At 39.6% G+C, this 14,060-nt stretch overlaps 2 protein-coding genes across 2 annotated transcripts; one reads left to right on the top strand and one right to left on the bottom strand.

The window, feature by feature from the left end:
* Positions 1–3,312: 3,312 nt before the first annotated feature.
* LOC146493395 (interleukin-6-like) lies at positions 3,313–5,027 on the top strand. The gene is made up of 3 exons (XM_085149465.1): positions 3,313–3,703; positions 3,845–4,163; positions 4,465–5,027. The coding sequence occupies exons 1-3, from the start codon at positions 3,450–3,452 to the stop codon at positions 4,690–4,692; spliced, it is 801 nt and encodes a 266-aa protein (XP_085005591.1). The 5' UTR covers positions 3,313–3,449; the 3' UTR covers positions 4,693–5,027.
* Positions 5,028–5,377: 350 nt separating this feature from the next.
* tomm7 (translocase of outer mitochondrial membrane 7 homolog (yeast)) lies at positions 5,378–13,744 on the bottom strand. Its single transcript, XM_085148163.1, has 3 exons — positions 13,571–13,744; positions 7,451–7,499; positions 5,378–5,753 (listed from the first exon to the last, which is right to left on the bottom strand). The coding sequence occupies exons 1-3, from the start codon at positions 13,671–13,673 to the stop codon at positions 5,738–5,740; spliced, it is 168 nt and encodes a 55-aa protein (XP_085004289.1). The 5' UTR covers positions 13,674–13,744; the 3' UTR covers positions 5,378–5,737.
* Positions 13,745–14,060: the final 316 nt, after the last annotated feature.

Here is a 14,060-nt window from a genome sequence, read left to right as displayed (position 1 = left end):
TAGCCACAGCCACCCTGGGGCGCACTGACAGAGGCGAGGCTGCCGGACACTGGCGCCACCGGGCCCTCTGACCACCACCAGTAGGCAACGGGTGAAGTGTCTTGCCCAAGGACACAACGACCGAGACTGTCCAAGCCGGGGCTCGAACCGGCAACCTTCCGATTACAAGGGGAAATCCCAACTCTTGAGCCACGATCGCCCGATCGTGAGAAGAGTACTGACAGGGAGTAGAAAGTGAGAGCATATTTCTCCAATACTTGCGATTTCTTCAATGGCTCCTGTTACATCCAGAAATAAATTTGAAATCCTTCTCATCACATACAAGGTTCTGAATAATCAGGCCCCATATTATTTTAATGACCTTATAGTACTGTATCACCCCATTAGAGCACTTTGCTCCAGCAAAGCTCTGAAGTGAAGATGTAAGTACAGGCTCATACAGTACTGTGGAAGACAGTTGAACCATTGGTCATTTCTTTATTATTTGTGAGGAAACTGGAAAATAGTTGCAGTGATTTTTTGAAAAATGGGAATTCAGTATGTAAGGCAACAGCAGAGTTTGTACAATTCTAATGAGCTTGAAAGTCAGCATTTGGCTTGAACCCCTTTATTCTTCAACACAGACTGGACACTGAGGCAAGCTTTCTTGTAATTTCTTTAAGTGGTCTTTAGGCTTGTTGAAGGACATTCAAAGCTCTTCTTTGGATGCCTGCTGCCTTTTATTCCATTCTCAGTAAAGATGATCCCACACTACTTCAGTAATGTTAAGGTCTTGGTTCTGGGGAGGCTAATCCATGACTGACAGTGCTCCACTGTGTGTTTTCTGTTCAGTTATGCAAACTCTGATGGTACTTTTATCCATTCTTATCATCAATTTTGACAAGCTCTCCAACATTACTGTCTGATATGTACCAAACCATGACAGAGCCTCCATGTTTTACAGATGGATTGATTTCTGTCTCTGTGCTTCCCCTGTGTTCCTTGTGTCACGTCTCATCTAGTTATCATTTTATGTCTGTGCTTCTCCTGGTTTCAGTGTCAAGTCTGTCTCACGTTTCCTGCTTTATTTTGACAGTCTCGTGCTATGTTAGTGTTTTCAGTGTTGCTTCACCTAGTCTCATTGTATGTGATTTCTCCCAGCTGTGCTCTCCTCCTGTGTCTCATTTCCTAGTTCTCCCTGTGCGTATATAAACCCATGTCATCCTCTGCTTGTTGCCAGATCTTCTGCAACCGCTGCATTTCCTATGTCTCATGTTTTTAGTTTCTTTATACTTGTTTCTAGTTTCCTCCCAGTTTAGGCTTTGACAGTTTAGTCTTTGTCTTTCTTCGCTTTTGTGTTTTGATTCTGCCACAATTAAAGGCACGTTTCAGTTAAGTCCATTGCCAGTGTCTGCATTTGGGTCCACACTCTCTCTTCACTCCACAGTACTGTTTACTCGGTAAAGGAAATAAAAGTGTAATATCAATATGACGGTAAAATAAGGCTTATATTTAATTTGAAGTAGATTTATCCTGGATTGCTTTTTCTCCCGCAGAAGCTGAAATCAAAAGGTTTCCTAAAAGTTTGGATGTGAGTCTAATGTAACATTAACAACCTCTGAGTGGCCTTTTGTGAAGTCACAGCCTAATCTACTTGATGCATAGCTACAAATCTTTCCCACCACTATTATCAAAAGGTTTGGCTTTCTCGAAAAGCTGTCGTTTTTGAACATCACTGAGCAATGACATGTCTTATCAAAACACTAAATGATTTAATGGGTTTTAAACTTTCCAACCTTTATATTCTGCTGATGGAAAATATCTGTGATATTTAGGTCATCATGCTTTATCATTGCATTTTCAGGATATGCTAGTTACACACTTGTCCGTGATAACAGTAAAATCTCTCAGCAGTTCTTCCTTTCACGAGCTACTTCACTGAGGTCACTCTATTGAAATTTCTAGACTTAGCACAACTTCCTTAGAGACAGAAAGCAATTTTATTTCGCAGGATTTCTACTGTGTATTTTCACTGAAAATGGGAAATCCCCATATTATAGTAATACAAAATAAAATGTTAATGTTTTAAATAAATAAATAGAAATTTTATTAGTCTACATGTGTACATATGAAAGATGGCAAACTGCTAATATTTAAAGTCTTTCTAAAATTATTATGGCTGAAAGTATGTAAAGCAAACTGTATTAAAGGTATGAAAAAAATTGCTGTTCTGTAAATTGTTATCTGATTTATTATGACGCATGATATTATCAGATATATAGGGCACAATTATTCTATAGGGAAAATAAGGCAGAACCCCTTCTAACTTCAAATGCATGTTAGTACTCAGTTGATTGTCTGATAAATACTATGTTCAGTGACACCCCAGTTTTGGCAGACCAATTGTCAAAATGTACTTAAGTAGTTGCCAAATCATAGCTTTACCTCGGAATCTCTAACCTTTCCTTTTGTTTTCACACATCTAACACAAGAGAGTGTGTATTTTTTTTTTCAGATAACTCCCATTACATTGGTTACAACTGTACATGTATATGTTTAGACACATTTTCATGTGATGCAAATAAATGTATAATTCCTGTACAAGATAATGAATGGGGTTACATCTATTGATCATTTCATCTGCTTGTGCAGTGTATTTATGTATGTGTGTATGTATTTACGCATTGTTTATTCATTTATTTCTTTATTCATTACTTCATTTGATATATAAAGTTGCTACAAGCTAAATGCACTGGAATGCTGCTATGCAAATGTTTGGTTTTAGAAGGATTTTCCCTTCAAATTCTTGAGCTGAAAATATCATAGGGATTTTTTTACATGATGATTCTCTGTGCTTTATAACTTCTCCAATCTTTGCTTAAAAAATTACTTAAATGGCACTTTTATAAATAATAATAAATACATATAATATATATGTACTTAACATATAATACATATAATATATATACACACACACACACACATATATATATTATATATTATATTATATATATATATATAAATTCTCACAACATAATAATAGCAATCAAACACCACCAACAACAGTAATAATAATAACAGTAATTTATAAAAATTTAATAATAATAATAATGATAATAATAGGGATCAACTGGTCCTGTTGAAGACACTCATAATCTTCATCAAATCTTCATGACGCAGTTACTGTTAATTCCGTTTTGCAAATCGGGATTGGAAAATCCCATTCGTCTGAGGAATGTATAAAAACAGCGCATCTCAGATACAAGCCAATTCCTTCTGGCCCTGGCAGCCTTCAGCATCAGCGGAAACTTGACAAGTGCTTCCCAGCAGCGCACCATGCCCTCTATATTCAGTAAGTAATTTGCAGGCTGTGGTGCGCGAGTTTCCTGCATATCTTCCTCTTTTCATTCATTCATTCGTTCATTCTTGTTCTGTCTCCCCTAGCAGATGTGCACGTTTTCTCTGCGGTGATGCTGGCCGCTCTGCTTCTCTGCGCTTCCGGCGCTCCGATTGAAGACGGAAGTGTGGCAGGTGACTTCTCAGGTGAGGAGACGGAGGAGGCGGAGATGTCCACTGTCAAGCCTTTTAATATATGGAGGACACTCTTTGACTCAGCTCAAGAATACGAGAAAGCGGTAAGGGCCTGCTCATTAACTATGATTAACAGGTGTCATCAAGTCCGATTGGGGTTCTCTCGGACCCCTGGGACTCTAAAATACTTCCAGCCTATTTAAGTTGTATTTGAATTCTTTTCTATCAGTTTGAGCACCATTTCCAGACTCTGGAGAATCGCGATCAAGCTTTGGACTCCCACACCCCCGCCTCTATCCCGAAGCACTGCAATATTACCAAGTTCAGAAAGGTGAGAGCTCCTTACTCTTTTTCTATTGCTGTCACTAACAAAGGTCGGTGGATGGGTTGGGGTTAGTTCGATAACTCGGGCTGTTCTTCTCTCCTTTGTGCAGGAGGTTTGTCTCCAGACGCTGGCCAAGGGTCTGCTCATCTATTCGGTTTTACTCAAGCACGTAGAGAAGGAGTACCGCGGCAGTTTGAACTTCTCCGGCGCTCCGTCAAACATCGGCACTCTGATCGACCTGGCCGGCATGGTGAAAGGAAAGGTGGGTTTGACACGCGTCTTTAACTACGTCAAATTTGACTTTGCAGCAGTCTCTTGGGTTTTTCCTGTCAGTAATGTTAGGAAGACTGATAGAATAAAGTAGATTTACTTCAGAAAAAAAAAATCCACTACATACAGACATTAAAAGTAAAATTCACAATAAAAGGTGACTTCTCTACATTTAGCTGTCACAAAGCCCAGTAACAACATTTCTATTGTAAATGGGAGAGGAGCAGAAGTGATAGGTAGCACAAAATCTCAATTAAATACATCACCTCTCATACTACATCACTATTTCACCAGAATGCCTGTTATCTTAATACTGTCACATTTTCACTTCTGCGTCCTGTTCCTAAATAACACCTCATTCTACCATCTCTTCTGACCCACAGATGAAAAACAGCAATCAAGTCACAGCGCTGACCAGCAGTGAGGAGGAGCAGCTTCTCAAGGAGGTCAACAGCCCAGATCCTTACCACAGCAAGTTGCATGCCTACAGCATCCTGAGAGCCCTCAAAGCATTCCTGAGTGAGGGGAAAAGAGCTGTTTGTAGAATGGAAAAGAAACTGAACCAATCAGCAGATACCAGTTGTTAAAAAGATGAATAATGCTCAAATTACATTCAGTTATGAAATAATAGCTCAGGGAAAACTGGATGGTTTTGACACTCCTACTTTCTCAAGATCATTACCATGCTCCTTCAAGTGCACTGACTCCTCTGGGTACAGCAGGCCCCACAGCAACATACTGTGTATGTAGATTCACCTGCTGTGCTATTCTTATTTATCTTATTTATAATTGGTAGAGATTATTTATTAGAGAAAGATCTATTGTGCGGGAGAAATGCAGTGTAAATACAATTTGCACTGTACTTGTAATTAGCATTTCTGGTGCTGATTACTATTTATTGTTAAAGAATTTTACAGTACAGTGACTTTGTTTTTCATATGCTGAAATAAAAAAAATCATTTGCATAAAAAGCAAGGACTTATTCTTTCCCCGACATTTCACACATTTCAACGCAGCAGCGCATTCTGCATTCTGCAACTGCATGAATGTTGACACTTAGATTTAGATCAGTCAACTCAACACATTTATATACACACTTTTAAAGGTGGATGGAAAATGTTCCTGTTAATCTATGACTATGACTCATCATTACCATGTAAGACCGATATATTTGATATATCAAAACTTTATAATTGCTCAGTAAAATATTTGCTACCAGTTTCTTCTGCATGAAAGCGACTGGATTGTTTATATTAAGGAAGAAAAGAGTCATTTCTTTGAAGATTTATTTTCAGAAATGTTAAATTACAAATAAAAACTAAGAAAAAACAGGAAACAAACATCAGTGCTTTGCATTAACAAAAAATAACCCTCCAACTGATAGTCCAATCAGCGTGTATTTCAAGGGACAAACCTGTTCACACATCTCTGTACATGCACCATAGTTACAGACTACATGGAAATGGATAACATCCAATCATTACTTTACAGGTAGTGAGAAACAATGTACAAATGTCATCTGATCATTATTATTTTTAGAGGGGAAAGCAAAAGAAGTCCATTTCATCCAGTCACAGGTGGGTCACATTTGGTTTGGTTGATGGTTAGGGATTGGTCGTGTGAAGATGTTCCTCAGCCCCAGAGCAAGCTAGAGGACAACAAAGAAAATCAATATTAAAACATCCTTGGAAATATGTTACTGACATAGTGAGGAAATAATAGTGTGATGTATTAACAGCATTGCCAAATATATATATATATATATATATATATATATATATATATATATATAAAAACATGCTTACAAATGTTATCACAACTATCACTATGTAACTATGTTACATGGGCTGCTAACACACTGAAGTCATCCCCATGGGATGAAACAGTTAACCCCCTTTTCCATTAGTACCTACTTGGATCGACTTGCCATGGATCGGCCACGACTTGACTGGTTTTCCTTTATATTCAGTACTACGCAGCGTGTGTGGTTGTCATCACAGCAACGCATCAAAGCGTCCTGCGACGTAATTAATATGCAAAACAAAGGCTACATAAAAGATGGATGTCGAGGCAAGAATAAACCTACTGCTCGGTCTGTGGCTTTTTGTCATACTCAGGGAACACAGTTGTTTCCATCGAGTGACGCTACTGACCAGCCAATCGGTGGCATTACAGTCTGATGACGTCACATTTTAATATCTGTTTTATCGGTTTTCCATTAGGTCATAGTACCTGGTACCAGGTACTATGACCTAATGGAAAACCCTGTAAACCATGGCGAACTGTGCCGAGTCGATCCGAGTAGGTACTGATGGAAAAGGGGCTTTAAAGTCCTGAAAACAAACAAAAAAACACTTCTATTTACATCTCATGATTTTAAGATAATCCACTAAAATGCAAAATAGAGAATTTTGCTATCATACCACTTGCACATCATGTTTAAATGCTTTACAGAACGGTGCAAAAGTCTTGTGCCAACTCTCATTTCTTTATATTTTGCTTCCAAGCAGCCAGACTTTCTTGTAACTTTTTTAAGTGGTGTAGAGCAACAGTTCTCCAAGTTTTTTGAAAGTCTTTTAAAGTCTTCCTTGGACATAGGTTGCTTTTTTCACTTATTCTCAGTGCCATCCCTGTACCTGACCAGCATCGTCATACATGCTAAAAAAGACACTAAATGTACATGTTCATTTCTAAAATATTGAAAACAATGACCACAGCTTAACTAAAGTCATAATTTCATATTTAATTATTTGTTTGTCCTCATATTTAAACAAAATCAAATCTCTATATAAAGTAAAAACAAACACACTGATATTATTAGCAACGGGCTGTTGAGACTGGGGAGGCGGAGGAGGAGCAACAAGCAGCTCAGTTTCTGGTAAATATAGGTTACCTTTTTTCCTGTTTATCTATACTGAGATAACAGACAAGCCATACATGATGCAATAGGTTCTTTAAAAAAAAAAAGAAAGAAAAAAAACAGAAAGAAAAAAGATAAGAGATTCTTACAGGACTAAAAATAGCCTCACATCAGTACTCCAAGGCAGGTATTAAGACATCATACATCCTTTTCTCTTCAAGCTATCATTCAACTTTGTTAAATGGGCAGTTTTACTTAAAGAATGAACTGTTTTGACATATAATGTATTTTCATCCTTATGTACATGGTCTAAGTGTACATGAATAATCCCTACAATGACCCTACTTCACGAGACTGGACATAAATCTTGTTGGTCAGGAGCCCCCCCCCCAAAAAAAAAAAAAACCCAGATGTATTATTTGACTTTGGATCTAGGAGTAGGATGCTTTATTTTATTACACACATCTCAGACCGATTCGTCTTACCTTAAGAAAGTAGGTTCAGGCATCCCTGGATCTGCTCCTCGTTTGAAACCTGTAAGTCAAAACCATAAATAAGAATTAAATGGTAAATGGACTTGTTCTTATATAGCGCTTTTCTACTCTGTCTGAGCACTCAAAGCGCTCTATACAACTAATTCATTCACCCAATCACACCCATTCACACAAGCACTTTTGTCTGATCTAAGTGCTAAGTAATCTACCATTCATACACATTCACACTCCGATGGATGCATCGGAGAGCAACGCGGGGTTAGTATCTTGCCCAAGGATATTTGGCATGCAGACTGGAGCAGCCTGGGATCGAACCACCGACCTTCTGGTTAGTGGCTGACCTGCTCTGCCACCTGAGTAGCTCGAGGTGATTACGAGGTGATTCTTGTAAGGCACACTCAAATGTACAAGACACCAACTAACAGTTTTGAATTTCAGTGCAGTCCTCGTGTGCAATATTTTTCCCCACACAAAACCACATTGTACCCCTTGAACATAACTCCTTTTGTACACTTTACAATGTGTAAATAACTCATGTAAAGTGCACTATTCTACTGCTCAGCTCCATACCATTTAGGTTTATTTTCACCACGTAAGGGAGTAATGCCTTAACTTGAATGTTAATGCTCAAATGAGTGGGGCTCGATTAGTCCTGAAGCGCTGGTGCACACATGACAGAGGAAAAGAGAATATACCGAAACTTTAAAGATGAGAAAAGAATGATGTGGCTTAATACGATGATGGCAAGATCTAAACATAAATCCCCCTTATTGAAAGCATTTTTTGGGGGGGTGGTCCCTCAAATTTGGAGATATGAATTTGAGCACCGGTTTTACTCATATTGTGGTTTATAACTAGTTTCGAGCCACAGTGAGTAAAAATACTGTCCTGTTGAGAACTAATGAAGCAAATCATTTGCTACTTCAGTGCTTATAGTGCGTCAGCAGAATGCAAACAGACCCAGAAAAACATCCTGCTTTCATTAAACTAGCTTAGATCAGATCATTCCACAAGCAGCAGAAGACTACAAATTCATATCCCCTGATATCGATACTTCTGCCTTCATTTAAAGTCAAGGAAGTAGTTGAGCCTGACGCAAGACATTCTCAAAAAGAAAAAAGATAAGAGGATCCCGGAAGGTGAAAAATAGCCTCCTGTTACCACTCTCCTAATATCAAGGGTAAAACCTGATTTCTTTGGCTGTTTTGTTTAGACCCGTCAGGTGATCACTGTGTTTAAGTTTAACGGGTGTATCAGAATCTATCATGGGGCAAGAGTTGGGAGTTCGCCTTGTAATCGGAAGGTTGCCGGTTTGAGCCCCGGCTTGGACAGTCTCGGTCGTTGTGTCCTTGGGCAAGACACTTCACCCGTTGCCTACTGGTGGTGGTCAGAGGGCCCGGTGGCGCCAGTATCCGGCAGCCTCGCCTCTGCCAGTGTGCCCCAGGGTGGCTGTGGCTACAATGATGCCTGATTGTTTCCATGTGATAACCGAACACGGGGTGTCCGGTGAAATCGTCACCAACTTTACAGCTGCTGTATGCTTCAACCCCTTCAGCAGCCTCGCCTTAACCAATGTTTCTGATCCAGAGTGTCCTGATTTGAGCTAAGTGCAGGAAGGTACTCATTCATGTGTGAAACAGGGATGGGCCACGTAGCCTTCAAATTACATCACGATATTTCAAGAAAGTTTTCCGTAACAAGATTTCTGAAATGTACAAAAGAATTTTTTTTTTTTTGCTCCGCTTGCAGCTTGCAGGCAGCAGCAATCACAAGTGGAAGTAAATGATAGATATTTCCCACTGAGCTGTCACTGATGACACACTTCCTAATCTGAAGTGTGAATTTATTAAAAGAAGGTGCCGATAGCATCCGCAGCAGTAATATGGTGCAACAGTAGTGACACAGCCTTAGGGGTGATCTCCTACAACCCATCCAGAATTCGGGCTCCCACAGAATGTCTTCTGTATGCCACACAGCCAATCAATTACAGACGCTCCTGGCATCAAGAAGCCACATCTAAAGGTCAGACTAAGGTTTGCCATTGAACATCTAAATTATTCAGAGAAGGTTTAGGAGAAAGTGGTGTGGTCGTCAACTCGACCTGCTGTGTTTGGAGGAAGAAAAATGTTGCGTATGAAGCAAAGAACACCATCCCCACAGTCAGGCAGAGGTGGAAACATTATGCTTGGGGATGTTTTTCTGCCAAGGGTACAGGACAACTTCACTTCATTGATGGTCCAATGAACAAGGCCATGTACTGTAAAATCATGGAAAAGAACCACCTTCCCTCAGCCAGGACTCTGAAGATGAGTCGTGGGTGGGTCTTCCAGCATGACAATGACCCAGAACATTCTGTCAAGGCAACAAAGGAGGCATATTAAGGTCATGGAGTGGCCTAGCCAGACTCCCCCACTGTCAAGTCCTGCTTTTCCACCATGTAACTACTTCAGTTTGTTTCACAACACCACTTGCTCTTCCTGTCTTAACTAGTGATCACTCCAGCAGTGCTGTAAATGGTTTTCCATTTGGGTGGTACATCACCAGCTGCTAGTATCTCCTTTGTAGCCTCGTAGTACATATCGACTATGTTTTTGCTTCAAGTGGTGAAACACGTTGGCCTCTTTCAGTTTTCTTGTATCTTTTGCAAAGACGTTGGAGGCTGTTGAAGTAGCCCCATGTTTAGGCACCAAATTGTCATCAGAGGCTGACGCACAACTCTTGCTCTTGCGAAATATTATCTGACACAATATATGTGGTATAGCCATAGCGTGAAAACATTCATCATTTAATATATTAGTTGTTTAACTTCTATATTGGTAATATTAATTTATTTTTTATTTTTTTTAAAAAGTACTTCATGACCGACAAACTCATTGCTTGAAATATATAGAAAATGGTGGTAACCCAACAGCAGCATGTATTTAATTTAAGACTATTCTTCCTCAAGTAAGTGAGTTGCACATGCAGAAAAGGCTCAGCAGGAGGGAAATTAGAGAAAGTGTGACATCACTGTTGGTGTTTCCAATATACTGAGAGGAATCTCTTAAGGCGTATGGTCACACATGCACAAGTCTCAACTTCCCCCACATAATCCAAACCACAGCCATGCAAAAGTTTCAACTTCCCCATCAAAGCATAGGTCTTCCCCAACACTCCTTCAAACCACAGCCAGCTATTTCAGGATCACAGAAATGTCTGAAGAAAAACTGTTTTGAATCTATTACCACAGGGACGTGTTACCCGTAAGGCACACAAGGTCACCGTTTACATCATTAAAGCAGAAGGGAACTCAACTCGCATAGTCAGCAAAGTGCTGCAAACAGAATGATATGCATTTGTGGCGGAGGTGGGGGCACAACATGGGAGTCCTAGCAGGTTAGCATAAACTTAACTTTCAAAATAAGAGTGAAGGGACTGTCCACAAATTTAAAAGAATAAAAATTTTAAAAAAAATATGAGTCAGAAAATATACCAGTTAATTTACTTGGGCAGGCCACCTAATCAACTCTATGTGTAGTAAATGCCACGATAAACCATCATCCTTCCCTTTTTCTAAAAACCTCAAGTAGGGTTCCACCGCTGGCATTATGTTTGCGAGTGGGCAACAAATAAGAGCCAATATTGGCCTATACCAGATATATCAATATCAGTAAACTTGCTGTTTGGGCAATTTTGAAATCTTATTGATTTACATACAGACAAGCGATGTGTTTTGGGTCTTCTTGTAAGATAAAGAGATAACCTTTCGCCTTTAAAATTCAGACCCCGTTTTGTTGCTGACTGCTTGAGGGCTTTTTGGTTGTTTTTTTTTTTGTTTTTTTTAAAATCGCTCATATTTTCTTGGCCTGCCTTGCTTTAAAATTAAGAAGAGACATTTATATTTATATACGGTCTATGTGAATATATGTTACACGTGTTTAGAGCAGCTCATATACATCTCCATACTTACTTCACCTGCCTATCAGCACTGGTTTAAAAAACAAAACAAAACACCAAAGGCTACGTTCACACTGCAGGCGAAAGCGCATCAAATTCGACTTTTTTGACCCAATGCGACCCATATCTGATCATGGTATAATAGTTTGAACAACACAAATCTGATATTTTCAAATCCGAACTAGGTTACTTCCGTATGTGGTACTGAATCCGATACACATCTGATGTTTTAGAAAGCGACTGCTGCTTGAATGGTTGTGTCACATTACATCCGTCTTTTACGTCACTGACACAAGCCAGACGCCAATTATCAGCGCTGGAGAAGCGCCCGAACACTTCCTGACCATCCAGTGTAGATGTTAGTGAAACTGTTGGGAAGACAACATTGGAGAAACGTTATTTTATTTGTACTGTATAATCTGCAGATTCTGACAGAAATCTGCAACTATCCTTTGAAGCACCGCTCCTCACTAAAACAGCAATAGGGTTAATTATTAGGCCATATGTAAATAACAAAATAACTTTATAATTTAAAGCAAAATTGGGAAACAAAGTCCAAAACAAGTCTTTATATTTAGGGCCATCAGTCAAACAATACTATTTGGTCTGGGTCTAAACAGAGCGTGTTGTGTGTGACGTCTTCTTTTGCGCATGCGGGCTGCTTGAGGGTTCACACTAGAGGGCGTTTGCTGTCACATTTTATTTGTAGTGTGAACAACCAGACAAAAAAAAACGGATTTGATCGAAAAATCGGAATTGAGCATTAAGACCTGCAGTGTGAACGTAGCCTAACGAATGTAACCATTTTTTTCCAATGGTGAAACTACAAAAATCCTTGGCCGGTGTGACCAGCTGTTCCAGTAATTTAAAAAAAAGAAAGAAAGAAAGAAAAAAAGTTGTGCCCCTATCGTGTGTCCCAATCAGAGATAGTCAGGGGCAGGACCTCTATGATTGGGGAGAGGGGCCCGTACACGGACACGCCATCGGGGCTGAAAGCCAAAAGCTCACTGATTCTGACGTGTAGTCGGGTCCGCGCTTTGACAAAAAAGACAACCAACCAAAATTCACAGAACCAGCAGCAAAAGAAGATCCAAACTACGCTTCAAATTTGATAAATGTCGTCATTAATTCCCTCTGACCTTTGCTGTTTGGCTTCCACCACGATAAAAATCACACTTCATGCACAGCTCTCTCTCTCTCTGTGTACTTCAAGAACAGCTTCCCATCTTAAATCTCTGTTTTCGGCATTATTCATTCGCTTATTACCCACCTCGGACCAGAAAGCCTAATTTCTGCTGTTCAATACTGAAGACAGAGATATTTTTTAAAATTATGTAATATTGCAGAATATTTTAAAGGTTGTCTGCTATAAAAATCCAGGCCAGGAAAATCTTCATGTTTTTCTGTTTTATTCTCAGTTACTTTGACACAAAGGCATCTGCTTTGATGCTCACGCCTCTGATAAAGTCTCACATGTATCAGTACTGATAAATGATCAGAATTATAATATTTCTGACTATCTGAGGCAAAATAGAATCAAATCGGGACCTTGTGAATCGAATTGAATGGATTATAGAAATCATTGAAGATACCCAGCTCTAGTGAGTAGCCTAGGCCTGACAGAAGTAGATGTAGCTGTGAGTAATAAGAAAAGATGAAAAGAACTATTGATACATTTTTTTTGTTAAGTTAAGGCCTGATCCCCTAAAAGAAAAGTGCACATGTAAAACTGCGCTGTTAAGCGATGCAGTTGAAAAATTTGGGTGCGCCTAACTTTTGTGCTGGTGCGCCTGAGAAAAAAAAGTTAGGTGCACCAGTGCAACCGTGACAAAAGGTTAGTCTAGAGCCCTGCCTAAGCATTTAGCTTTGCTGATACAACAGGTTAGCCATACAAATCCATAGCATGAGTTCATGCTACATGAGTTCCTCTACAACGTACAGCAAAGCCATAGCTGATAGACTAGAGACACTTCAGTTTTTTAAAAATAAAACTGGGGCTCGCAACATTTTATTAATCATGTTATGTTTGATATGCTGTTTTAACAAGGGCCCCAATACAACACGTCAACCTCACCGAGACAGAAGAAAATACAGTTTAATGCTAAGAAGCTGAGCTAACCGATTAGCATTAGCATCATCTCGCTGCATACCCCTAACTCCTATTCGGATACTGACCGAGGTACAGCACGGTTGGAATAAAACCCCATCGGATGACAAACTGGCCGCACTGGAACAGCTGCTGCAGCCGCTGTTTGCTCTCTTTGCTCAGTTTAGCCATGTTATGATCCCGAACAGACAGTCTCGTGCTGCTTCCAAGGGCAGGGGAAAGGAAGTGACGTTGAAGAGCTAAACACTTATTCTCCAGCTGTCATAGGACGCCTCCTTGTGGATGGGCGTGTAGTGGCGGCTGGTTGGAGTTTACATGCTAAACTGCCACACTTTAACTTTAGAAACAGATAGCATGTTCTCGATGAGATGATTTTACTGATTATGCCAGTTTTCTTTAAGCGTATTTGGCTTTAATTAAAGCCAAAACTTTCGATAGTCGATAAGACCGTTTAAATAACATTAGGCCCTCCCAGAGTCAATAGTTTGGAGCAATGTTCTTCTCCACTGTGGATGTAGACAACCATAAAGATCATCAGAAAGCAAATCACATCACACA

Source organism: Neolamprologus multifasciatus, chromosome 22 (assembly GCF_963576455.1).
Source record: "Neolamprologus multifasciatus chromosome 22, fNeoMul1.2, whole genome shotgun sequence".
In the NCBI taxonomy this organism is placed as follows: domain Eukaryota; kingdom Metazoa; phylum Chordata; class Actinopteri; order Cichliformes; family Cichlidae; genus Neolamprologus; species Neolamprologus multifasciatus.
The sequence above is the reverse complement of the archived record's forward strand: the minus strand, read 5'-3'. Positions and strand labels throughout refer to the sequence as shown.

Coding starts and splice junctions, on each gene's coding strand:
- tomm7 (XM_085148163.1), bottom strand. CDS start 13,673: ATGGCTAAACTGAGCAAAGAGAGCAAACAGCGGCTGCAGCAGCTGTTC. Junction 7,500..13,570: donor TCCAACCGTGCTGTACCTCG/GTCAGTATCCGA, acceptor TTTGACTTACAG/GTTTCAAACGAGGAGCAGAT.
- LOC146493395 (XM_085149465.1), top strand. CDS start 3,450: ATGCTGGCCGCTCTGCTTCTCTGCGCTTCCGGCGCTCCGATTGAAGAC. Junction 3,704..3,844: donor GGGACTCTAAAATACTTCCA/GCCTATTTAAGT, acceptor TTCAGAAAGGTG/AGAGCTCCTTACTCTTTTTC. Junction 4,164..4,464: donor CAGTCTCTTGGGTTTTTCCT/GTCAGTAATGTT, acceptor ATAACACCTCAT/TCTACCATCTCTTCTGACCC.